Genomic DNA, 24,971 nt, shown 5'->3' with positions numbered 1-24,971 from the left:
TGAGTCATAATGAAATTACCAAAAAGTACCAATAAATGACGTAACTGGCACGTCGGATTTGCATGCAGGTACTGTATGATGTTCATTCTATTCATCAGGATCAGTGTTCATATGTTTATTGTGTATTTACCATAGTAACTGTAGTTTCCATAACCACACAATACCACTTTATTTTTACGTTGTTATTTTGTCTTTTTTTTTTTGGACTGCAATTTAGTAGCCTTATTTTATAATAGCCTATGTTTATTCATCAATGTTAGTGGTATTTTTAGAATTTATGTGCATGTTAAGTGGGATAGTACTGTGTGTGTGTGTGTGTGTGCACGCGTGTGTGTGTGTGTGTGTCTCCTCTCCACCAAAAAGCTGGTGTGTGGTGGGCGTTATGGCGCAATATGGCTGCCGTCGCATCATCCAGGAGGATGCTGCACATTGGTGGTGGTTGAGGAGATTCCTCCTTCCATATGTAAAGTGCTTTGAGTACCCAGAAAAGCGCTCAATAAATCTAACAATTTATTATTATAAATTTTATAAAATAATGTTTCCTTGTTTTTTAAAAAACAAATGCATTATAATTTCATATATAATATAATTTTTTATATGATTTTTATACTGTATATCATATATAGGTCGCAGCTTCATGACCATGGGAACATGTTTAGATGCATAAAGTGGATATAAAAGACTGATTATAACCTTTGAACTTCCCACTTTCCAGCAGGGCTCCAGACTCTTCCAGGGAGAAGAATTCCTCAATGGAGACAAAGTTATAATCCACCCCTGAGATCTCTCCATCCCGTGGTTGCCTGGTCGTACCTGGGTCGGGGCAGAGAGAGAAAGCGTATGACTGTAATCATCAAAAAATACAATGCGTGTTCTTTTTGCTTATCTTAGCAAAAAATACATATGAATTTGTTACAAGTAGACAACAACCCATTTAAAAAGAGAATGTAAAAATAGGAAGCCTATAGTGCTACAGACAAATGGGGCATTTTAAAAGATCACTCATTATTTTTTCATAAACTTGCATCTTCCCTTTGCTAAAAATCTAATGCGTTTTTTGAAGGAAAGGAAAAAAAACATCCTGATGACATCACCAGGAAGCCAGTCTCTTTGATGTGTTTGATCCACAAACCTCAGAGAAAACAGACACAGCTGTCTTACTGAACTTGTAGCAAGTTGATTGGCCTTGATATGGAAAATAGGCGGAGTTTAATGTATGATGTGAGTGTCAAATGAGGGTAAAAGCAGTTATGTTACAGCATTTACATACTAAACATTTAAATAAACAGTGCGCGTGTCTGTGTCTATTTGCATATGACTTCGGTGGTGTGAGGCGACACCTGATTATGATTTCAAACACTTCAGACTTGCTCTATAATCCCACAGTGATGAGATTATACAACTTCCTCTCAGCTTTCCATCTCACACGAAAGTTGGGACAAGTGGATTTTCCTGAGGTAGATAAGCAATGCATCCCAATTTAGGCTAACCTGATCACTGCAATTCTGGCGATTCAGAAGAGATACAGTAGGAAACCTGCATGCTTTGATCAATCGAACTTGCCAACATAACAAATAGCTCTGAAGCAAAAGTCTTCAGGAAGAGAAAATGTACATGGTTTATGAGGTAGTGCACCTATCGCAAGGATACAACACACACAGTTATTCAACATCAAGCAGGATTGTAATGACTTAAAAGCCTTCAGCCACCATATACAATAAATCAGCCATTAATAACAAAACACTGCATTGTCCCAGGGTATTATACACCCCGTATATGACATCACAGTGCCTGTATTGCATTAATCCTAATGACAGCCAATGCAAAAAGCATGAGTGTTTTTCCCCCCTCTTGAAACAATGACGTTGTGAAATGAATTCACTCTGAAATGAATCTCTAATGAATGTGTAGGATGAGACATTAAGGATTTAGACACGGAGGACTTTTTACTTCTCTAATAATGTGACAGATTTAGACTGGAGATTTAACAAGAACAAAGCATTGATTTTTATCCATCAAAAAACTGATTGGATTGTGAAAAGCAAGTGTAAAATATCAGAACAGAGCCAGGTGGCCCAGGTGGATAAATATGGATTTTGTGATGTCAGTTGGAAAGGACAGTTGAGCAAGTTATCACATCTTGACAAAAGATTACTTTTTTTTTCTTTGGGAATAATACTGATGAATTATTCACAATATGACCAGGAATGTGTATTAGAAAAGTAAATGCTGATTTCTATACATGACGTTTTGCTCCTGACACGCTTTGCTCCTGATACTTTTGTACTGACACACCTGTGCTATTTTATCTTAAAAGAAACAGAAAAGAGGAGCATCTTACAGTACACGGTGTTCTAATTGCCTGCAATCAATTCAGAGATGTGACGTTTTGAATAAACGGGAACGTTATTTGGGAAAGCCTTTCAGTTTGAGTAGACAGGCTACGCAACTGAACCGATAGATTAAACGTTATGTGAATGGGTGCACTGAAAATGCGTGTGCTTGTGTGTACATTCGCAAGCATGCGTGAATGGGTCTGTGTTTGGGTGCTTACGCTCTTATGCATATGTGCAAGCACAGGAGTGCTGAAAGGCACAGCAGGGTACCTCAGGCTGAAGACAAAGACAAATGTGCAGCTTTGGGATTCAAGAGCAGGAAATAGGCAAAGTTCGAATCATGCAGGAAGGATTTAATGCATCAGCTGTGATGGTGAACGGGAGCCTGATGCCGGCATGAGCTATACATTAATAAATGCATGCAATCATTTCTGAAAATAGTTGCCGTTTTGTTGCCAAGGCAAAATATGGAACAGTGCCATTCACAATGAGCGCACTGCTGTGACATTTGATGACAGTTGCCATGGCAATGGTTAAAGTGCATCGCATAGCCTTAAAGTGACTGAACCTTTGACTCTGTATCAGGTTTGACATGATTGTAAACTGGATTTGTTTACGGTCTCTGAGAGCATTAAAGCATGAGATTGCATGCATGTTTTTTCTGGCTGATGTATTTCAAGATTTCATTTCTCATATGTGTGAACTTGTTTGTGTTTTCAATGCAGTTGTTTTACTGCAGGGGTCTTCAACCTTTTTCAGGCCAAGGAACCCTTGGTGGATAGAGAGAAGGAGCAGGGAGCCATTTGACATATTGTATACATACTCTTGTGTAGCCAGGCCTGTGACTACAAAGCATGAAGTTTGATCCATATTGCATTGTAAAATTAACTTAAATAATGGGCTGGGAGTCTCTACAAATAGTTTTATAGAAAATTAAATACTAGAAAAAACAGGGTTAAAAATGTGTCGTGTCAGTGATCAGAATTTAGCGGGGGTTTTTTGCCCATTCATTTCACTTGCATTTTCTTTCCAGGAAAAAAATTACAACCACATGAAACCCAAATTAAATTTTCACAAGCTAAATCCAAACCACTTATGAATTCAGTTTGAAATCAGATTTAGAGCCCCTGGTGATACTTCAAGCACAGTTTCGAGCTTCCTTAGTGTTTTAAAAATAGCGATTTGATGCTATCATTGTAGTGCCCCTAGCAATCCCATTAAAAAGGCATTTTGACCGAAAACGAAAATACGGTCAAACTTAAAGTTGAGTTTCCATTCTAATTATGCTTTTACACGAATGTTTGACTCGGGTAGATTAACAAAAATAGCCTAGGTTCAATTTTGGCGAGAGTTATCCTTTAATGTTATGAAGCGACAAGAATAGTTTTTTATCTGCAAAAATCCCCCAAAATAACAGCATTATTCAACAAACAGTGCATCGTTCTGGGTTCTACGTCAGAACGTAGGCTCACCACAACACATGCGTGTGATGCTGACACAGGAGCTAGCCAATGAGCCTTGTTTATTACCAAATTGTCGTTATTTTAGTTTTTTTGCACACAAAAAGTATACTCGTCGCTTCATAACATTACGGTTGAACCACTGTAGTCACATGGACTATTTTATCGATGTCTTTACTACCTTTCTGGGCCTGAACGATGTTTGGAACGGCATGAGGGGGGAGTAATTAATGACAGAATTTTCATTTTTGGGTGAACTAATGCCGGGGACACACGACTAGCTGAAACATTCTAAGACTGAACTGAACACACTTACAGATTGTTTCCAACGACTGGAGCAGATTTGAAACACCAACTGCGAACTCCGACTGAACGCAACTGTCTCTGACTTGGCGCGTTTGGGCATGATCAGTCATGAGTATCAAATTACATTCATAATCGGCCTTACAGTTGTTAAGTGTGTCCCCAGCTTAACCCTTTAACCCCCTGGGGTCGGCGGTATCGCCGGCGATACCAGCTCGCTTTTTTTCTTATCAGTGCAAAAGAGGATCAAAATACTCCGTTGATTTTGAGCTTACATATAAGTGTTATACATCATTCGTTCCTGTTGAGTGTCTATTTTTTGTGTATACTCACAATAAAAACAAAGTGTTGTGCTTTTTGGCAAATAAAGAAAAATAAACATGATGTGAGGTATGCCTTCTCTCTGTCAGTGAAGTCCATTTTGAAACGCGTCCGAAAATGAACTGTAACTCAGCGAATACTCAGTCACGCAGACATACAGGCACACAGGCATGAAGCTTGAATTCTCTTCTATTAAATGAAGTAATTTATATAAAAAACAAATATTCTCTGTTTATGTAATCTGTATGAAAAGAGAGAGATGTCAGTCGGTTTCATTATAGCTCATCAAGTTTTAATGTGACCACGCCCACGGAGAGCGCGCTATTCAAATTAAAATGATCTGAGGCAATACATGCAAACGCCCACATCAGCTGGATAAAACACACAGAGTTTAATCAGACTCATGTACTTTACGTGGTCTTGCTACGCTGTGAGGAATAATACTATCATAATAAAAATCCTGGGAATAGGCTCAGTGCTGGTTTGTTTCACTTCGAGGAGCAACGGATCCAGCTGAGGAATAGGTAGGATAAGTTCTTTATTCTTATATGCTTTGTTCTAATCGCAATATGCAAAAGTGTCTGTAAACCGCAAAAAGACTGTTTAAATTTGATTCGCGTGTCTGTGTGTGAATGAATGAAAGGCACAGATGCGCGCTGTTTACTACAGCTGTACAGCTCGTGTCTGTGCCGTTCATTCACACGCTTACATTAGTAAACATGTTATTTTACACGAACACATATAGTTTAGCTTTTAGCAAACTATATTGCAATATGAGTAAAATCGACTGAAATATGTTCAAATAAAATGTCTTCGTATAAGCAACGAACGGATTAAACGGCAAATTAACATATGCTATCCTAAAATATGTTACAGACGAAATATGAATGTTTAGACAAGATTTCATTGATTAGTTTTATATAGATTATAAAGTTTTTACTGTAAAAAAGACTACTGTCACATCAAATAAGCTTTTGTTCGCCAATTTCTGGTCATATGTTAAATATATAGTATGTGATGTTGTCAAAAATAAAGTAGGTATATTGAATGATCAACTAAGACGTTATTATAGTGTTTGTTCCAATATTCAAACTGATGAATCCTTAACTTTGAAATATGTATGATAAAATGTATACTTTTTACAAAGAAAGATTACACTTGAAATATTGTTAAAATTTTAATTATTGTTGATTTACATGTGAAAACTTTTAAATAAAATAGCAACAAATATTTTTTGAAGGTAGATGTAAGCAACATCTTAATAGGTCAATATAAACCTTCTCATTACATTATTTATTATTGTTTTTTATTAGTGACACATTTGGGGAGAGGATGTATTCCAAAACTTTCTGAAAATACTGTATGAGAATTAACTGCATACTGTAGTTACTAGAAATGTTTACCTTGGAAATTATACAATTTGCATGCATACAAAATAAGTCCTCACATTCTTTATTGTGTGACACACCTGAATGAAAGGCTCATTATGCAGCTCATTATGCGGGTCACTATGCGGGTCATTGTCTTCTCAGGTGTGAATCACGCCCCCACACATATTGCCTTTCCAAACAAAAAGTGTTTTACAAAATTTAAATCAATGTATTGTTTTATGTAACGAGTTTTTCGTTTCCTTGCCACTGTTGCCTTTGGCTTGCTCAGTTGGGGATGTTCAATTTAATGAATCAATCAATAATACTATTGATTAGCATTACCAAACATGGACGTTTTATTATTATTTTAATTTAATACTGTGAAGCTGCTTTGATACAATCTGTATTGTGAAAAGCGCTATACAAATATTCTTGACTTGACTATGTGAATGATTAGGCAGGATGATTTTCAGATCATTTTGAAGAAAAAACTCTAGGCGACAATATCCATTAGTCAAAAGCCTTGTGGACACATATTTAGTATGTGTTTTGTGGCCTTATTTCAGACACTGTTTTTTTGTTTTTTCAATAGCCATGCATAAACATTATTCTCTCAAAAATACAAACATGTTTATCCATGTTGCTCACATATTATGGTAGCCCTGTTTGTGCTAAATAGAGTTACACCTTTGCCATTAATATGTTTGTAAGCAACTGAAAAAAGCACAAATGTCAGGGCATGTCAGAACATCTCAAGGACCCCCAAAACACCTTAGACCCCAGAGGGTTAAAGAGCCCAGTATTACTGCATTATGTAGGTGTTTGGTTCACTCACAGGGCACGGCGCGCAGGTAGAGGTTCTCTCGTATGACCTGTTGGAGTTGGCTGTCCATTGATCCGGGTGTAAAACACTTGCTCAGGTAAAGTCTCAGATCCTTACAGAGAGTCGAGCCTGCAGATTACAAACAAAACACATGAACGAGACTGAAATGGAGAGATTTGAAACCACTTTTAAATAACAGCACTGTTGCCAAATTCACAAATAGAACACTGCTGTCACCATGGAAATATGAGAAAAAAGGTGAACTGGCAAAGTGAAACTGCCAAAGATGCAGTTCTGAAAATAAACCGAAGTACACCATAAGATCGATAAGGGTTAAACGGCCTCTCCCCCTGAATTCAGTCCTAACACTGCACACCCCAGGTTACTACAGTAACACCTCAGACCTCACAGGCACATTCAAGCATGCTGAGACTGCACTGCAACTGCAGAAGTCTCTAAGGTCAGTGTGCTGTTGTCACAAACAAGCACTGCGGAGCACCTAACGAGGACCGCTCGGCTTCTCTGTATTGATTTTTGCACTTAATATAATCCGGGGGTCCTTTCCGCACACAATCTCAACACATGGACTCCTCAAGGACTCATGGGAAAGGTAGGATGAGTCATTTCCCGCTGATCTATTCATTTTTTAAAGTGCGTTATGACCTTAGATGACAGCCAGCTTCCTTTCGCGCAGGATATTGATGGTCTTTATGCATTGTGGACTGGGATTGCCCGCCCCGTTACTCGCTGATGCCGGGCTCCACCCCCCCGATGCTGACAGCGATCAATCGGGCCAACCAGGGGAGAGAGTTCCGGAGAGGTTAAGTAATAGAGTGTGGGATATCACATCCACTTAATGTCTGACACTGAAATGTGGGAAGGTGGAGACCTGGCATAGCTATTGGCAAATCAGGATCCTTTTTACATACTGTTTTGAGAATTAAGGAAAGATAAAAAGAAACAAAACAGATGTTATGTAAATATACTATGTGTCATTCGGTTTTCAAATAAACCGAAGCTGTTCAGCTGTCATTACTCCAGTCTTCAGTGTCACATAATCCTTCAGAAATCATTCTGATTTGGTGCTCAAAAAACATTTCTTATTATTGTCAATGTTTAAAACAGTTGTACTGCACAATATTTTTGTGGAAACCATGATAATTTTTTTCAGGATTCTTTGATGAACAGAATGTTAAAAAGAACACTGTTTATTTGAAGTAGAAATCTTTTGTAACAATGTCAAATATCAATGTTTTGTAACAATATCAATGTCAAAATATTCTTACTGACCCCAACATTTTGAAAGCTAGTGTATAATTAATTCAATAGAATTTAAAAAAAGATGAATTTAAAAAAAGTGGGTTTTTTCTAGTTTGGTTATTTCCATAAATACTGTAACTATTCTACTTCCAGAAATTCTACAGTAATTAAACCAAGCAGCAAAGTTGCTATACTCAAACATTCAATGGCTAAAAAAATCTATAATCTCTGAGGGATAGTTTCGTTGTGTAATTTAATTATTAAAAAAGCTTTTAGAACTCTTGTTTGTTTTACAAATGATGCTGTATATCACAAAAGAAGGAGTAATTTGACATTCTTGTTAGTTCAAGACATTGTGTTCACAAATCTGAGAGAGTGAAAATGCCTTCACTGACTGAGCGTTAATTTATGGTGTCAAAACCCAATTTTTAAAATGAATAATACAAATATAGTAAATAAAATCCCCATGGAGTATCTGGAGCTAATGTATTCAGAGAGGCTAGATCAGGATAATACAATCTTCAGGCAGAATGACATTAACGTGACATGTAAACACTGTGATCTACTTGGGGCTGTATAATGTCAGTAGGTATAAAGCTCTTACACATCCGAAGTCTTTCATTTAAAAGTGCAACAAAATGCAGATAAAACCTATAAAATAAAGGGGTTTGTTGTACTAGCAGCCTTGTGAGTAAATATTTGGATTAGTAATTAAAGGTCACCAAGTTTAACCCCGGGCCTATGAACTAGAAACTTATTGATATCCCCTATTTTTCTTGGCACCTCAAAGGAGAAGGCAATGTGGGGTGTGTCGCTCCAGATAAAACATCTAAACGAACAGTTCACCTAAAAAAGAACATTCTGTCAATATTTACTCACAATCAAACACGTTTTCTCTCTTCTGTAGAACACAAAAAGTGAATTTGTAAAGAATATCCTGGCCACTCTTTCCAAAATAATAAAAAGTAAATTAAGACTGAGGCAAAAATGGCTTGTTTAAAGTGTTTAAAGGTAAATATGTAAATAAATATATTTTAAATATGATATAAAAGTGGTCCGTATACATCCGTGGAAAAAAAAGTAGTTACAGAAATTAAAGTCAATATTTGCTGAAGATCTTGACATCTGTCCTACAGTTTTACCAACGCTTGATTCATGAATAAAATACTTTTTCATTGAATCAGTTCAGAATTTGTTTACGGGTTGGACTGGTCCAGGGCCTCACTGATTCAGAATAATTGGATCCACATTTGTGGATCACATTTATAAAACTGTTAGGAAACCCATTTTGGAGTTTGACAGCCGTGGTCAGTCCCCAATCATTTTTATTATTTTAAAGAGAAAAAAGGCCAGGATTCAAAATATAGCCTTTTCCACAAAAATGAGTCCTACAGGTTTGAAACGACATGAGGGTGAGTAAAAGATGACAGAATTTTCATTTTTGGATGAAGTGTCTCTTTGAACGACAAAAATCGAAATCTTCTCTGTCAGTTGTGTCTTGTTAAAAAAAAATATTCAGGAATTATTTTCTTTGCATTGCCCTACTCTTATCTAATGCAAAGAAAGAGTTGGATCAGTGCAAAAGCTTGTTACTCTCCAACTCATGGTGTCACACAACAGTCAATTTGCTCTTATCCAAAAATAAAGTACCTGGTAAGACGGTTTTGATCCGAATGGGATGTGGACATGAGTTCAGAACCCCTCTTACATCTCCCAAGGTCAATCCTAGGACAGGTGTACCTCCAATCTCTAGGATGACATCACCAACAGTGGCTCCACCCCCAGGTGCTGCTGTAACAAATGGGAACTCTCCATAATCTGCACCACCTCCAATGGCCACACCAAGCTCTCCCGAGGCTCCGCCCAGTGGGACGAAGCTCTCCTGCACTTTTGAGCGCCAGTGCAGCTTCTTAACAGTGGCCTTAGACATGTTGACAGCGCTGTAAGAAACGAAAAAGGAAAGACATTGTTCAAACATGTTTATTTGTTGTTTACAAATATTAAAAAGGAGATTTCCCTACTGAAAAAAAACCCTCTTAAACCAGCCTAGGCTGTTTGTCACGATGGTCCATTGCCTTGTCTTAGGCACTTTTCATCTAGTCAAACTGCGAGTTTAGCTGACTACCCAGCTAAACCAATGAAAGACTAGCTTGACCAGGTTAGAAGACCACCAGTAGGGTTTTTTTTTTCAGCAGGGTTGACTATGAATCAGCATCTTTGCACAATCAGTATAGTTTTATTTAATGCCCTCTGTGGCTATCTTCATAGCAAAAAAACTGAATTATAAAAATACAAGTTACATATATACAATAAAAATAAAAACCAAAACCTACATAAAGTTGGGTCTTCGCCTTTAAGCACAAATGTACAGGTATGTGTCAATCTTGTATGACCGGCTATAAGACCACTTGATCAAATCTTGTTTTAAGGGAGATTAAAAGTCTGTTTGAGATTTCAGGGTGGATTTCATGTAATGTATTGTTTGTACACATATCCCACTCAGTTATTGGCACCTAATATATAACGATTGACAGTAGGTCTAAAGTCTGAGGGAGTAATTTGACATTTTTATATGTCCAGATTAATAGCCTCCTTTGCACATCTTTGCACAAAAACTGATTAAAAATATTCAGGTTAACCAACCTATTATGGTTTTCAAAATAGGTTAATTGAATATGGATAAATTCAGATCATTTTGAAATGACACTTTGAAACCTTCACTGTGCATCTCAATTCATGTACAGTATGTGTCATAACACTGGTTTAATGGTTACATCGACAGCCTTAAGAAACAAAAAGTTTTAATAATGTATTTAAAGTATACTACCATTCAAAAATACGGGGTCCGTAGTATAAGATTTTTCAAAATTGAAAATCCAGCTGTCATCACAGGAATAAATTACATCTTAAAATATATAATAATATTTCACAATATGACTATATTTACTGTATTTGTGATCAAATAAATGCAAACTTGGTGAGCATCAGAGACTTTCGAACACAAAACAAAAATCTTACCAACCCCAAACTTTTGAATGGTACTGCACTGTATATGAAGTGAACAAGATACAATTTAGTAACTTTTTTTATGTATATTTATTTAGTGGACTAAATAAGTCCACTAAATAAAGGACATAGTCCACTAAAAGGGTAACAAAAAGGATGAAACACCGTAAAGTCAAATACATATATAGAATGACAATATACGTCCCATCATTTTCAAAGGCACATTTACGGAGTCCCAGTGGTGTTCCACAATCTATACACATGATACGAGTCTCCAAATTGAAACAAAACAAGCAAACAGATGGTCAAAACGCAGTGGGGGGTGATTTCATCCACAAACACAATTTACACGGGCTCATTAAAAATGCATAGATCTATTTCAGGTGTCACTGATTCTGCAACCGAAAACGTGCACGTTTTCATCAGCAAAATGGTCTGGGGCTTTCCACTAAACATTAAATTAGAAAAAAAATACTAAAGAAAAATCAGTATCTCAAAGGACCTGCCAAATTACGCATCAGGTTTGGCTGCAGAAGGCCCTCGCTCTCTCAGCATGTGTGTCCCTGTTGCTTAGCCATATAGCGACTCGTAGTCTCTATAGATATGAATCAGCAGCTATAGATACAAAAATACAAACAAAAATAAAAGGTGAATAATTTGCCCATCTGAGAATGAGAACACACTTCAACTTTCTGATTACAACCCTGCAGTGCAAAGATCACACACTAGTTAATGCATCATCTGATATACATCAGCAGGGGTGGGGAGTGTTTAAATGAACAATACTAACAGAGTTACATAGTTACAGCTACACCATTGCAGTAAACTCAGGGAGGGGAGGAGAGGAGACCGTGCATTCCGGCGCTGCGGGTCTTTTCCATTACCTCACACAGAGAGAGAAAGTTAGATCTCCAGGTCTCACAGACTCTGCCTGGGAGCCGTGGAGAAATAGCGGCGCGAGTCACCTTAAAAACTGAAAGCAAACAGTGGCGTGAGCACTTCAAACGCTTGGTATCAAAGTCCACCCAACCTGCCGCAGTGTGTTCGCACCTCACTTGAGCGCACACACACAGAGCACAGTACAGTGTGAATGTGTTATGAGCATGTACGGGTCGCCGGAAAACCTTTCATGCTGGTAAAATAAGACTCAGCACTTAGGATACAGGATTAATATATAACTTAGCTTTAAATATGCATCTGGATCTTGTCTAGCACTTTGTTCGCTGCGGTTGTGGCATCCCTCTGGGATGATGTTTCATGTGTCACAGACATACACTTCGTCTGAGGCAAGTTTCTTCAAGTGTATCACCGCCATACGACATCTGTGTACTTTATCGAGATCTAAAGCCTGTTCCCTTTCTGATTAAATCCCGCTTGCATCTTCCGCATTACATATGCTGAGTCTTCATGAGCTGCTGAGATGTTGAGAATAATTGATTAAGTACTTTGGAAAGGTGCCCAAAACTGCCCCCCAATCTTTCTTATGAATAAAGAACTCATAACACCACACAAAAGAATTGGTTCAAGAGCATTTAAGACGGCTCTGCAAAGAGTTAATGTTTTTAATGTCACTCTCAAACTCATTCAAATGGCCAATGCATTTCTACATTCCAACTACATTTGCACGAACAGCATCAGGAAATCCAGGATATGACAAGTATGCAGATTTTACTTTTATTAATTCAGTAGATGCTTTTATCCAACTACCGGTCAAAGGTTTGAATATGCACATTCTGATATGCAAATTTGCTGTTTTCTTATTATTATCAATGTTGTGAAACCGTGATTCATTTTTATCAGGATTCTTTGATGAATAGAAAGTAAAAAAAAAACAACTCTTTTGATCAAATTAAAGCATCCTTGCTGAATAAAAGTATTAATTTATTTTTTAAATCTTACTTACCCCAAACATTTGAATGGTAGTGTATCATGGTTTTCCCTAAAATTTCAACATTGAAAATAATAATGATTCTTGAGCATCAAATCAGCATTTTAGAAGGATTAGTAATGATGCTGAAAATTCAGCTTTGCCATCACAGGAATCGAATTACAATTTTAAAATACATTAAAATAGAAAACATTTAAAATGTAAGTAATATTTCACAATATTTATTTTGATCACATCACTGCAGCCTTGGTGAGCATACTAAACTTCTTTCGAAAACATTAAAAAAAACGTATTATTATTCCAAACTTTTGACAGGTAGGTCAGGTGTAAATGACCAATATTTGCAGAGCACAGTGTCAGTTGTAAGAATAAGCTGGATTACTATTCAAGCTACAGTAGAGCGAAAGTAAAATTTAGAAAACACTTTACTTGCAGTTTTCAAAATGTGACTTAAAGTTTAAATCTCAAACCCTGCCTGCACACTCCAGCTCCTTTCCTTCTGAGGGAGTCTGTGCCACCAAAGATGAAGTGCAAAGAGAGGATAAATCCTGCTGGATCTTCAGATGAGTCAATGAACAGCTTTAATTGAAAACTAAAGGTCCAGATGTCACTGGGCCAAGAAGAGAGATGCAGATCAAAGTTTTGTGGATGACATTCTAAGATGAGATGACATTTGTCGACATTTAAGGCAGCAACTCTTAACATCGAGTATTGTTCATGCTGTGGAACTAGATCATAGATCAGAAGAATGAAATTCGATTTCTACCCCTGTGTTTTGTCTCTGAAGCTAATGATTGATCTCACTGTACTGTAGCACTGAACATTAACATAAGCTCCCAAATTAGAGAAGCATAAGACTACACATCATCATCCTTTCCTCCTGAATAAAAAACAACAACAGCTTAAACGTGTTTGTTGGTCTTATTTGGTCTCCCAACCTGGACTGTTGGCTGGTTTAGAAGGGTTTTCATCTTGTCAGGCGACCGTAAACCAGCTAAAACCAGCAAATCAGCTTAGACTGGTTTAAGCAGGATTTCTTTTGAAAGATCAGCTTGACAAAGACAGAAAATGTCCACAGAAGTTCCATTAGAAGCATGTACACCCAATCAAACCCCCAAAATCATCTCAAATCAGATCCCAATAAAATGTAATCGCTTGCAGACATGTTTAAAATCTCTCTGCGGCATCACACTGCGGATCGCTATAGTGTAAAGAGCCTAAGGTACATCAGTCTGCCGTTATGTGCTGAACCATTAAAGCGTTCAGGACGATGTAGAGCCAAGGGGTTTGTTTTTTCTCCACATCAGCAGTCAGGGTACCTCCTCAATAAAAACAAACAATCTGGAACTCAGAAGAAACCTCTTCAGTCAAAAGAGGTCACACTAGATGTTATTTCAACATGATTCAAGTCATACCATATTAGTTTAGGACTACAAATCCCAGGGTCAAATGGAACAATATCAGCTACAGTATTTGTCACTTTCATAAGCAGGTCAAGGCATTGAAAGTGTCTTTTCACTGCAAATTGGCATCTTGCGTGCAAGTCCACTATGTATTCTGGAGATGAAACTTTACGGCCTCTGCACACATGCTCATACATATGAATACCCACAATGCACACCTGCACAGGCTAATTTGCATAACGACACTATTGGCTGTTGATTTAAGTCCATAACCTTCATGCTAGCAGCCTTACAAGAGTAACAATAACAGGGAGAGCAGAGGATATGTGAGGAGAGGTATGAAATTGTGTTATGCTTGAGGGAAAGGTTTAGTGAGATTCGGAGTGACAGAGGCAAGCAGTTCTGCAATAGTAGCTTGCCCAAGTGGTCAGTGATAGTTTATCAAATTTAAAATGGATCAAAATTAGCTTAATGTGTGTGCTTATAGTGCTTTAGCAATATACTTTACTGTTATATTTTCATTTAAATAAGAGTTTTAGTCATTTCGTAGTGTTTTCTCATCATCTATCTTAGTATTATAGCCTATGTTTTTTAATATGTCCATATAGTTTATTTATTTATTTCAGCTTTAGTTTGAGTTATTTTATATCAAATATTTAGTAGGCCTATACTAAATGAAAATGAGAAATGTTGCCTTGGCAGCTAGCTGAAAGAAAATAAAAAGTAATAAAACAAACTTATTTCAGTTAGTGTTTATTATATTTCAAGTAAATAAAAGTGTAATAACCCTGCTGCTCATTAAAGATGTCCCTTGTGTAATTTTCAGTGGCATGTGTAATACCCAACACATTATGTTTATTAAAGACAAATTCATTTTGTGTGAAAGCATACTTGCCAATAATTATCATTCTGTTCTGTGTAACATTGGCTTGTTTTCTGACTGACACATGCCCTGTCAAATTCCCTCACAGATACTCAGTGGGCAGATTTCTCCTCATAACATGCTTGAGACCTCACAACCCTAATAAAACAGTGATATGCGAATGAGTGTGGTCATAAACGCTGTGGAGGGTTATGATAGTGCCGAGAGGGGCTGCATGCAGCTAGCCAATGACTGCAATGGTCATTATTTACCAGCAGAGTGGAGTATGTATCCCACATCTCATCTCACATCACTGCAAACCCACAGCACAGAGTCGCAACTGGTCTGACACATTTTCTCACCACCTGCTCGCTCTCGCATTACACACTCTACACTTTCTGTGTACAGAAAAACACCTACATTAATGTAAACCTGAGAGGGCTCCGTTGTCTCCAAACAGGAGTGCGCGAGGCCGCTCTTTTACTACGTGGACCAACAGTTCACTCACGCGCTCGCGCTAATGTACTGCTATTGTTGTCCGAGAGGAGCTTTCACGCGAGCATGTTTTACGAAAGACAAAAATGTGTTGCACATGCAGACTGGAAATGAATCGCGATAGAAGATGTGGTGGAGATAGTTGACAAAAACAAAGCAGCTGACAAGGAGACCGCGCGCGGCGTTAAATGCTGCAAAGGCAAAGTGGCTCCCCTGGCATCAGTCGCCACGCAAGGACATAATGGAATTCGCGCGGTACACCAACAGAAATGAAAAATGGACAAAAGCATATGGCAGTAGTATCGGATGGTCAGCCAAGCAATAATGAGACGGTCTGTGACATACCTTCATAATTCCAGCCTTCCCCCCCGCGACGTATTGCCTTATGGCTGTAATCCTTACAAATACTCTATCAATATTGATTGCCTATTGGAGTCGCAGGTGACTGCAGATATGCTGGGTTGGAGGAGCACTACGGTTGCAGGTCCATAGCTCTGCGCTTCTGAGGATGAACTGGCCGGAGAGGGAGGACAGTGTAGCATTACAATCCCGCGCGGAAGCCTCGTGCCCTCAGGGCCGCTCAGCTAATGGAACATGGGTCAAAATTACGTTGCATTCAGTACAGCCCTGTCTTTGCAGGTTTGGCAATAAGGAAGCGATGATAAGGCAGCCAAGCGGAGGGGAGGAGAGGAGGAGGAGGCAGGGACGGGGAGGGAACGCTGTATGAAACAGGGACGAATCGGACCTCCCTATGGTCGCAGGCGATTGGACAGCGCCGCGCGAGACTGGGAATACATGAACGCGCCGTGACTCCTTACCCAAATACTTCAATCAAGAAGACATATTTGAATTGATAATGAATAGGACCGCATGCTTCTCATTAAGTGAGCGAACGTGATCAAAAGACACAAGGCAAGTATTTATTTTGGTGACACTTGAAAATCTCCGAATGCTCATCTAAGATGCAGTATTGTCAACAAGTGCAAATTCTTCGAAGAAATAATTCTTAAATAATAATGGCTAATTATGCATTTTTCTCTAGCATAAGGCACATGGTCATTTTTAAAACTAGATTATTTTTTTTACCTCATTGGCAAATGTTTAACTAAAAGCATACATTTAGCAAGGTCAGCACTGTATTTTTTGTAAGTGGCACCGCAAATGCATGCTTTAAACATTAATATAATAAACAAAGCAAAACCAGTAACAAAAACAAGAAGATCCATACAAAAAAAAAAAAAAAAGAATTCAAACAAACGATGCATGCTGCATGGAATTCTGGGAAATCCCTTCGTCCCTTATAAAAGTACAGTAACTACACATTCAATTTGATCTGTAGGCTAAATTACAAGATAATTAAAACTTTTTACCTTAAAAATAGGCCTAACTTAAAAATAAATAAAAAAATAAAAAAAAGGGATCGTTCACCCAAAAATGAAACTCATCAACTCACATGTTGTTCCGAACCACCTGTATGAGTTTCTTTCTTCTGGTTGAACACAAAATAATATATTTGGAAGAATGTTGGTAACCAGTTGACTGTTACCATTGACTTCCATAGTAGCTTAGCCTATTTGTCTTCCTATAGGCCATATCTGGAAGTCAATGGCTACCGTCAACTGTTTGATTAGGCCTACAGTACCAACATTTTTCAAAATGTCTTATTTTTAGTTCTACAGAACAAAGAAACTCATACAGGTTTGGAACAACACAAATGTGGGTAGATAACATCATTTTCATTTTTAGGTGAACTATCCCTTTAAGGGTATAGGCTACTATTTAGTTGTAATAGCTACTGGTTAAGAAAAATACATTTTGCAGAGTTTTACTCTTGACTAAAATGACCGTTTCCTAAATATGCATTTATAAACGTGCAGTATTTGTAACAAAACGTGGCTGTTGGTTTTTTTCACATTGCAGTTGGTGAGCTTGTAAGTGACACTCTTTGTGGTCTGCGCGCGCGCGCTGCAGCAGCTTCTCCGTCTCGTTGATCTAATGGGTCCGTTTCAGCTGACATCAGCGAAATACGTTCACTGTTCACGGTTCGCTATGACGTTGGGCCAAACTCTTTCTAAAGACAATCGCAACTCTCCGTTCCAGCTCCGCGATGTTACAGATATGTGAGTCATACGCGTCTGTGTGTGTTGTAAAACACTGCATAAATAGTGCCTATTGCAATCCTCAAAGATTCGTCCGCCATTATTACACTACTGTTTTGGATGGGGGGGGGGGACGAAGAAGTGTCGTAAGCATCATTAACTAATGCGCACATTTTATCCATGTGCTCTCTCTGGTTGCCAAGGAAACTGTGTGGGTATCTTGGATACAGTGCCAGTAGCGCATGCAACCCGCAAGCACCACCCACCCCAAGCAAGACATCATCTTTGGCTAGATTATTTTCCAACTCGTACAATTGCCCCATAAAATAGCCTACATTATGAGATATTAACGAGCGTTAACAGACACAATTGCATCGAGCTGCTTGCGAAAGAACAACAGAGTATTTCTTCAATAATGCATACAGCCCTTCGGTATCATAAATAACAATGGGCAATTAACAAGACATTCTCTTCATTACAGAGGGGGTGATGGAATGCCTGTTGCAGTGCCACAGTTGTGTGGAAGTGTGTATGTGTTTGGCTGGGGGTTAAAGTCAATGAGGTACCTAAGAAAGTGCTGACTATGACTCAGTTTTAGTACAGAAGTGCCTGCTTGCTGCAATCCCAGTGCACCCACTGTACATGGGAACAAACACACACTCAAAAACACGTCACTCAGATTTAAACACATTTGAGTTCACACTGTAAAGCACATTGTTGGCCTAACTTAAAAAAGTAAGTTACCTGGTTTCCTTAATTTTGAGTTCATTGAAATTAAAAATTTGAGTTAATACAATAAAAGATTGGTTTAATAAATAGAAACTCAAAATATTTGAGAAAAGATAAAGAGTTGTGATAACAAATCATGAAAGTAATAATCTATAGTTTATTATTCACAATATACTTTTTACAGTTAAAAATGAACGAGACTATAGCCCTATTTTGAAATCTGGATTAAATCATTATGGTCAGGGGTCAAAGTGTCCCTTATTGGATTCAATGCAACTCAAGAATTTTTAAAGCTGTATTAAACAGCAATCTTCTTAAACCTTCTTTTCCTAAACTGTGAAAATTATCAACAGTAGCCTATGGGTAATATGCAAAAAAAAGAAAAAAAAGTACATTTCAAAAAATGCACTTCTTTTGTTTGTTTTCCTGAAGTTTAAACAGTAGAGCATGGCACTACTTGAAATTTCCAGCTAATTGAACATGGATGAAAAAGCATAAAAAAAAACGTTAACACGTATGTATTCCGAAGCATTGTCAGTTTGTCTGCAAAATGCATAAATACTCTTAGGTGGTTGAGAGGTAACAAAATATACTGCCTTTAACAATGAAATTTGCGGGTCAAATTGACCCGCAAACATCATGGAAATTTTGTACGCACGTTTTACAACATGTTGACACATTACAGGCATGTTCAACCTTTTTAAGCGATATTTCCGACAACCCACATATCGAAAATCTGACCTGCAGCATAATATACTGTAGGCCGGGGCTGGGGCAAGGTCAGTGAATCTGTTCTGTTTTTACCCTTATCCAAACACATCAGATTTGCTATTTGTGAATGAACATGTTAAAATAAGCAGGTGAAATCAATGACATTAAAATGCAAAACCGAACCACCTTGCTTTTCTTTCTTTTTTTTTTACCAGAGTTACACACATTCATCTCTGCTAAGCTCTAATCTAACAGAGCACACGATGGCTCTCACTGAAGAGAGAAAGAGAAAGTGAGGGAGAAATAAAAGAGAGAGAGAGACTCTGAGAGAGAGAGCAAGAGAGAGGGAGGGCTGAGTGAAGACAGTGAGATAAATCAAAGTAATTCATCTCTTCAGAACAAGATAGCAGATAAATAGGCAAGTGCATGTGAAGGAGGGTTTCAAATGAGAGAGATGAGGAAAATAAAGATTCATCACTTTCTTCAGTGTTATCATATTATATGATATCACATGAGAATAAAAATTATTAAAGATCTAAACAACAGTAACATTAAAACAAGGTGATTTGAGAGAATATTTTGTGAAAGCTGAACACATATTATAATTATAAGAATCTTTGCGTGTAAACGGTTCAATATAAATATGAACTTTTATTTAAAATGGCATTCTGCAGATAATGAGATAATCTTTCAAAATGCCACATGCACTTTGTTTCATTAACATATTTTATGATGTCATCCTGCCGAGAACTGAGAGTGTAACCACTAGAGGGCAATAACTGTCCATTTTTATGTGCCCATTTTAACAAGCATTTGTTTAATGAATTCTATACAGCAGTCTATAGTGGACTGGGTTGTACCTCTGTTCATTTTAGTACTTTGTTTAATAGTAAGTATAGGCTAAATATAGTAAGAGCTAAGATCATTAAAAATATATATATGGAAAAACACTTTGTCAACCATAATCAGACAGAGAAAGTTTAATTTCCTTTCACTATTCGGGTGTATTTTGTTAGTGTTATGAAGGAGTGACCTTGACTAGCTGAATAAACATAAGACTTAAGTAATAAGATCATTTGCATTCGGACATCAATAGTGAAGCAAAAAGGACATGGTGTGTTCAAATGGGGGCATTGCCCTTGAGCAGTGCACTTAACACTGTTACTCCAGGGAGACTGTCTATGCAATGAGTGTACTGTACATCCCTCTGGGTGACCAGTGTCTGATGAATGATGAATAAATGATAGCACGCTCTGAGATTTAGACCATCAGACAATAAGATGGAAAATATTCAAAACCATGGCTTCCTCTTTTTGTCACTTTAAACTGGTTGTTAGCATGCATGTAGGCCTGTAAGATCCTCCTAAAAGACGAGATGACACAACTCTATTTCTACAGGGAATGGGATTGATGCACAATTATTCATTATGTTCGAAGTTATAAGACCTCAGCACTTTTGAGTTCATTTTAACATGGAAGTATATGTCTTTTTTTAAAGGTGCATTAACTTTCATTGAATCAAACATGTTCAAAGCAGTACATGCGTGCAGGGATTACAGCGACTTATTACTTAGAGTATGTCATGGGAATGTCAGGAGGAATTCATTTGCTGACAAAAGCTTCAAGCTGATTTTAAAGTACACAAGTGCAGGTAACCTCTTTCCTATAGGGATAACTAAGGCTTGATAAGCTGACCTCTATTCCCACCTGTCTTTTTAAAACATGCAGAAGGTTCTATAATCTTTTTACAGGTCCAATGTGTGCTTAGGTTTAGTATTTCTAAATTCACAATTGAGAATTCTCAGTTTTAGTACAATCGCTTATTAGTAATGTACATTGGAGTGTTTTATGATGCATTTTATGTTATTTAGTTAATGTGGATTGTGATATATTTTAATGTCAGATTACAGAACAACTGTATAATATATAGTTGGCAAAATTCCATCCCATAGTGCTTGTAATTTCTTTATTTTGTATAATGTAGCAACCACAGCTGCCCGTTTTTGTTTTTGTTTTTTTCGTTTTTGTTTTTTTTCTGGGCTGAGAAGCTCAACATTGTCTTTTCTAAGGAAATTATTTTCTTTCTTTATTTCTTTTAATTCCTCCCCAAATACCCTTTCCCTCGTATTATTAAGGTCGTTCATCTCTGTAAATATTTAAATGAAAGAAAGATGGAAATAGTACAACTGAATTTTGATCTGCCATTTTCGCATACTAAATGCAACAGCGCACAAGAGCGCGAGGACACGCGCAGAGGCAGCGCGAGTGCGCTCACGCGCTCGTGTGTGTAGATTGATCCGTTGCGTTGGAAAATGAGCAAAGACTCGCCCACATTTTCTGTCGACGCTCCATAAAATCGTTTGCCCAATATCCCTGCCTTTAATAAGTTTCTAGGCTGCCTGTCCCTTTAAACGAGTCATTTTTTCTTTAATCCTGAATTGATGGCTTAAATGCGGAGATAGATAGAGAACAGAGTGTGCGCGACAATCATCAACGGCTATATTACTTTTTTTATTTTTGTCCCTTACGCTCTCAAAGTTCATTTTCTTAGAAGACGGGAAATAATTTTTGCTTCAGATTTTTTAAAAACCATCTGAATCCAACTCCATAGTTTCAAAATGAAAAGCCTTTAGAAGGTGACTGACAGCATCTTTGGATTACTCTAGGATTTTACTACTGGAAAACTTGCCGCTTTTATAGAAAAGGCACAATTCTGGAAATATGTCTCATAAATGTGTGTGAAGGAAGTGTCGTGAGGATCATGCATTCTGCTCCAATGAGGTCAAAGTGACAATCTCCGACATGTATGAGGAGAACCGAAAAAGTAAGTTTTGTTTGATCGTTTTCTATTTTTAGTTTATTTTTTATATAAGCCTATAGGCTACCCATATGTCGTGTAGTCGCTGTTTAATGCTGTCAAATGTCAACTTCATTTTCGAATCGCTGTTTAAACTTGTGTCCGTATCAATACGAAATTTACTCAGCTATTTTATTTCAGTTCTTTGACATATAGGCTACAGTTCATGAAACTAGCCTCCTTGGCTTTGTATATAACACATCTTTGATAGGCTATATTATTATATCTATAGGCTATATAACATCACAGTTACAAAAATAAAACACCTGACATGACACAATAACTATTCAGTATGCTAAACATGAACTAAATGGCAGAAATGAATATAAAACACCAATTGATCAACAAATAATAAGAAAATAACTTCAAATATGATGGTTTATGCAGGGAATTTTGGGAATACCTCTTCTCAAACTAAATGTAAAAAGCAAGTTTACTTTTGGATGGTATAGCAAAGTTAAAAACATAATTTATTAAAATTTTCTGTAAAGGTATTTCTTTGATATTATATATTTTTTCAAATTGTCTTCAAAATATAATTTTTAATGTTTTTTATATGGTAAGAAAGTGACTTACAGTTAACTAATTAACATGTTTTTACTGTAGCTGTTTTGAATTTTTCTTCAAATTGCTTACAGTTTAACAATGTGAAATAGTTGAAATTAGGTAACTGCATTTGTCAGGATAATTGACAGTTGTTCTAATTATATGAACAAGAAATGTTCTACATACTAATTATAATGAAAGATGAAGGTTTTGAGCCCTGAGCTCTGTTGCGATCATATTCTGAATTTATTTTTCCAATTTATTTTTCTTGTTTGCAGCACCAGATGTTTAACTGCCACAGGGTTATATTCAGAGCACAACCTGCACATGCGCTTTATGATGAATTTCTGATTACAGGCAACCTGCAATTACAGATATCATTTGACTTCCATCATTGCCAAGTAACCCCAGCACTGCAGGTTAATGCACATAGAGTGTAATGAAGGCCTCTGGAGACAGCAAATGAATATTCTGCTGGTAGTAAGTTTGATTAAATGGGCTTCTAATCTTTGATCCCTAACTAGCTCAAGAACCAAATCCTTCTGCTTTAGAAACAAGCCGGCACATGAGAGTAGTTGTATGTCTCTTTGCACAGGTTTGTCCCTAGCTAATAAAAAAAGATGTTCTAAGAACATTTTGCTAATGTAAAACATCATAGAATGTTCTTGCAAACGTTCGAAATTAAAAATGTGTTTTTTTCTTGGTTATGCGAATAGGCAAGCATTCCATTTTATAATTTTGCAAAGTTTATAGGAACGTTACTTTTTAATGTTCTCTGAACGTTCTGAAACAAGTAACATTTTAAAAAATGCTTGATGAATGTCCAAGTAAAATGTATCAGGAAAAAAAATTCCATGATGTATAAATAATGTTCTTGTGCTAACGTTTTGAGAACATTTTTAAAGACCAGAAAACTTTAAACAAACATCCTATTAATGTTACTAATGTTACAAAACTTTGACAGAACATTAGCCAAAGTTCTGAGAACATTCCTTGTTAGCTGGGTAGACCCCTTAGGTCACTATCAGGGTAAATAAATCAACCTAGATAATATAGCAATATGCCTTAAACTGAAAAATAATGCCGTACTGAAAGGCACTGTTCTCTATTTATGCCTGTTTGATCTTCATCTATCAGTGAGAATCCAAACATTTTCTTAGTGTCCACATTTCCAGCTCACAGTCAGTATTATGCTGGTGAATTATTGATGCAAATAAAATAAAAAGTTAATTATTTTGAGGTCAGTTTTGTTTATTAGTTATGTTCAATATATAGCTATTCAGTTATATTGTGTACATTTCGTTAATTTAAATTTCAAACTCATTCCTTTGTGAAATTATGGACGCTCAGCAAATATGATACCATGACTGAAAAGCAAATGAACTTGTCTTTAAAGTAGAAAAGTCAGTGAGGGTTACACAGAGCAGTAGCCTAAACAAGAACTCATTTTCCACAATATGTGGAACTTATTGAACTTAACCTTTTAATGACGTGCTAAATTGACCCCTCAATTTCTATTTGGAGCGTGTCTTTATCAGCGCAGTGCAGCAGTCATGATAGCTCATTTTACTAACCTCACACAGGAGTTTATTTCACTCTCCTGCCTGCCCATTTTAAATGTTCAATGAAAGAACTGATTGCTGTTATCTCTGGCTGATAGGATTCCCTTAGTCTTGAGGTCTTATGCATAAATTTAAGTTATAATTTTTTATCAGCACAGTCTCTCTCTCTCTCTCTCTCTCTCTCTCTCTCTCTCTCTCTCTCTCTCTCTCTCTCTCTCTCTCTCTCTCTCTCTCTCTCTCCCTACCCATGACTCTCTCTATTAGCTGTCAGCTAGCTGTGCTAGAGGCTAACATCGTGAATCCACAGGTACTCACATATGAAACCGCTGGCCCAGAATCCCGCTCTGCACCCCCTCTCACAGTGGGAAGTAGGTCACAGCTGTTACTGTGTGGTTCTCCTCACCTAGTGCAGAGCCCTCCTGTTCATCAGAGACTGTGGCAGATTAGAAAGCTTTGTCTTCCTTACCCTCTTTTAATATGACCGGAGTAATTCAAGTTTCATAGTTTTCAGTTACTTCGGTCACTAGCACTCAATGCCTGTGTCCAGATGACCAGGAACACATGCTGTAGCAACTATTGATAAGATTAGGTGGTAAGACTTTAGAATAATGGTCTGCCATTAATAGGTAACTATGCAGGAAGTAAGGCAGGACAAATGAGTAGGCCTAGTGCTACATTAACACCTCAACTACTACTATTAACTAATATGGAAACAAGATGAGCTAATCAGTAAGTAATGGGAAATTTAGAACTGAGATTGTTTCTTATTTGGTAATCAATAATTACTGAATTAGATTAGTCATATTAAGAACTATTAATATAAAGAATTACCAATGAATTACTAATCACAACATTACCTGTCTTGAGACGTGAGCAATTGTCTTTTTTTACTCTAAATGTGGTCATAAAATGCATAGCATTTTAGCTATGTTGTTATTGG

General features: G+C 37.2%; 2 protein-coding genes across 9 annotated transcripts in view; one reads left to right on the top strand and one right to left on the bottom strand.

Moving 5' to 3' along the window:
- magixa (MAGI family member, X-linked a) overlaps positions 1 to 16,184 on the bottom strand; it is a 42,892-nt gene extending 26,708 nt beyond the window's left edge. For 4 of the 6 annotated variants that reach the window (XM_079637589.1, XM_079637590.1, XM_079637595.1 and 1 more), the window contains exons 1-4: positions 15,873 to 16,167; positions 9,524 to 9,813; positions 6,626 to 6,742; positions 694 to 813 (exon numbers count right to left, since the gene is read on the bottom strand). In XM_079637589.1, coding sequence (XP_079493715.1) covers positions 694 to 813; positions 6,626 to 6,742; positions 9,524 to 9,803 — 517 coding nt within the window. In that variant the 5' untranslated portion in view covers positions 9,804 to 9,813; positions 15,873 to 16,167. Of the gene's footprint in view, positions 1 to 693; positions 814 to 6,625; positions 6,743 to 9,523; positions 9,814 to 15,872 lie in introns of all 6 variants that reach the window. The other 2 variants (XM_079637593.1, XM_079637591.1) reach the window with 2 other exon arrangements.
- A 5,353-nt stretch (positions 16,185 to 21,537) lies between these two features.
- The window catches only part of cacna1fb (calcium channel, voltage-dependent, L type, alpha 1F subunit), a 47,226-nt gene continuing 43,792 nt past the window's right edge, over positions 21,538 to 24,971 (top strand). For 2 of the 3 annotated variants that reach the window (XM_079638736.1, XM_079638734.1), the window contains exon 1: positions 21,538 to 21,890. In XM_079638736.1, the coding sequence (XP_079494862.1) occupies positions 21,869 to 21,890 (22 nt within the window). In that variant the 5' untranslated portion in view covers positions 21,538 to 21,868. The remainder of the gene's footprint in view (positions 21,891 to 24,971) is intronic. The other variant, XM_079638735.1, reaches the window with a different exon arrangement.

The sequence above is a fragment of the Phoxinus phoxinus genome (assembly GCF_949152265.1).
Source record: "Phoxinus phoxinus genome assembly, chromosome: 15".
Taxonomy (NCBI): domain Eukaryota; kingdom Metazoa; phylum Chordata; class Actinopteri; order Cypriniformes; family Leuciscidae; genus Phoxinus; species Phoxinus phoxinus.
Note: the sequence above shows the minus strand (reverse complement) of the source record. Positions and strands in the feature narration are given on the sequence as shown.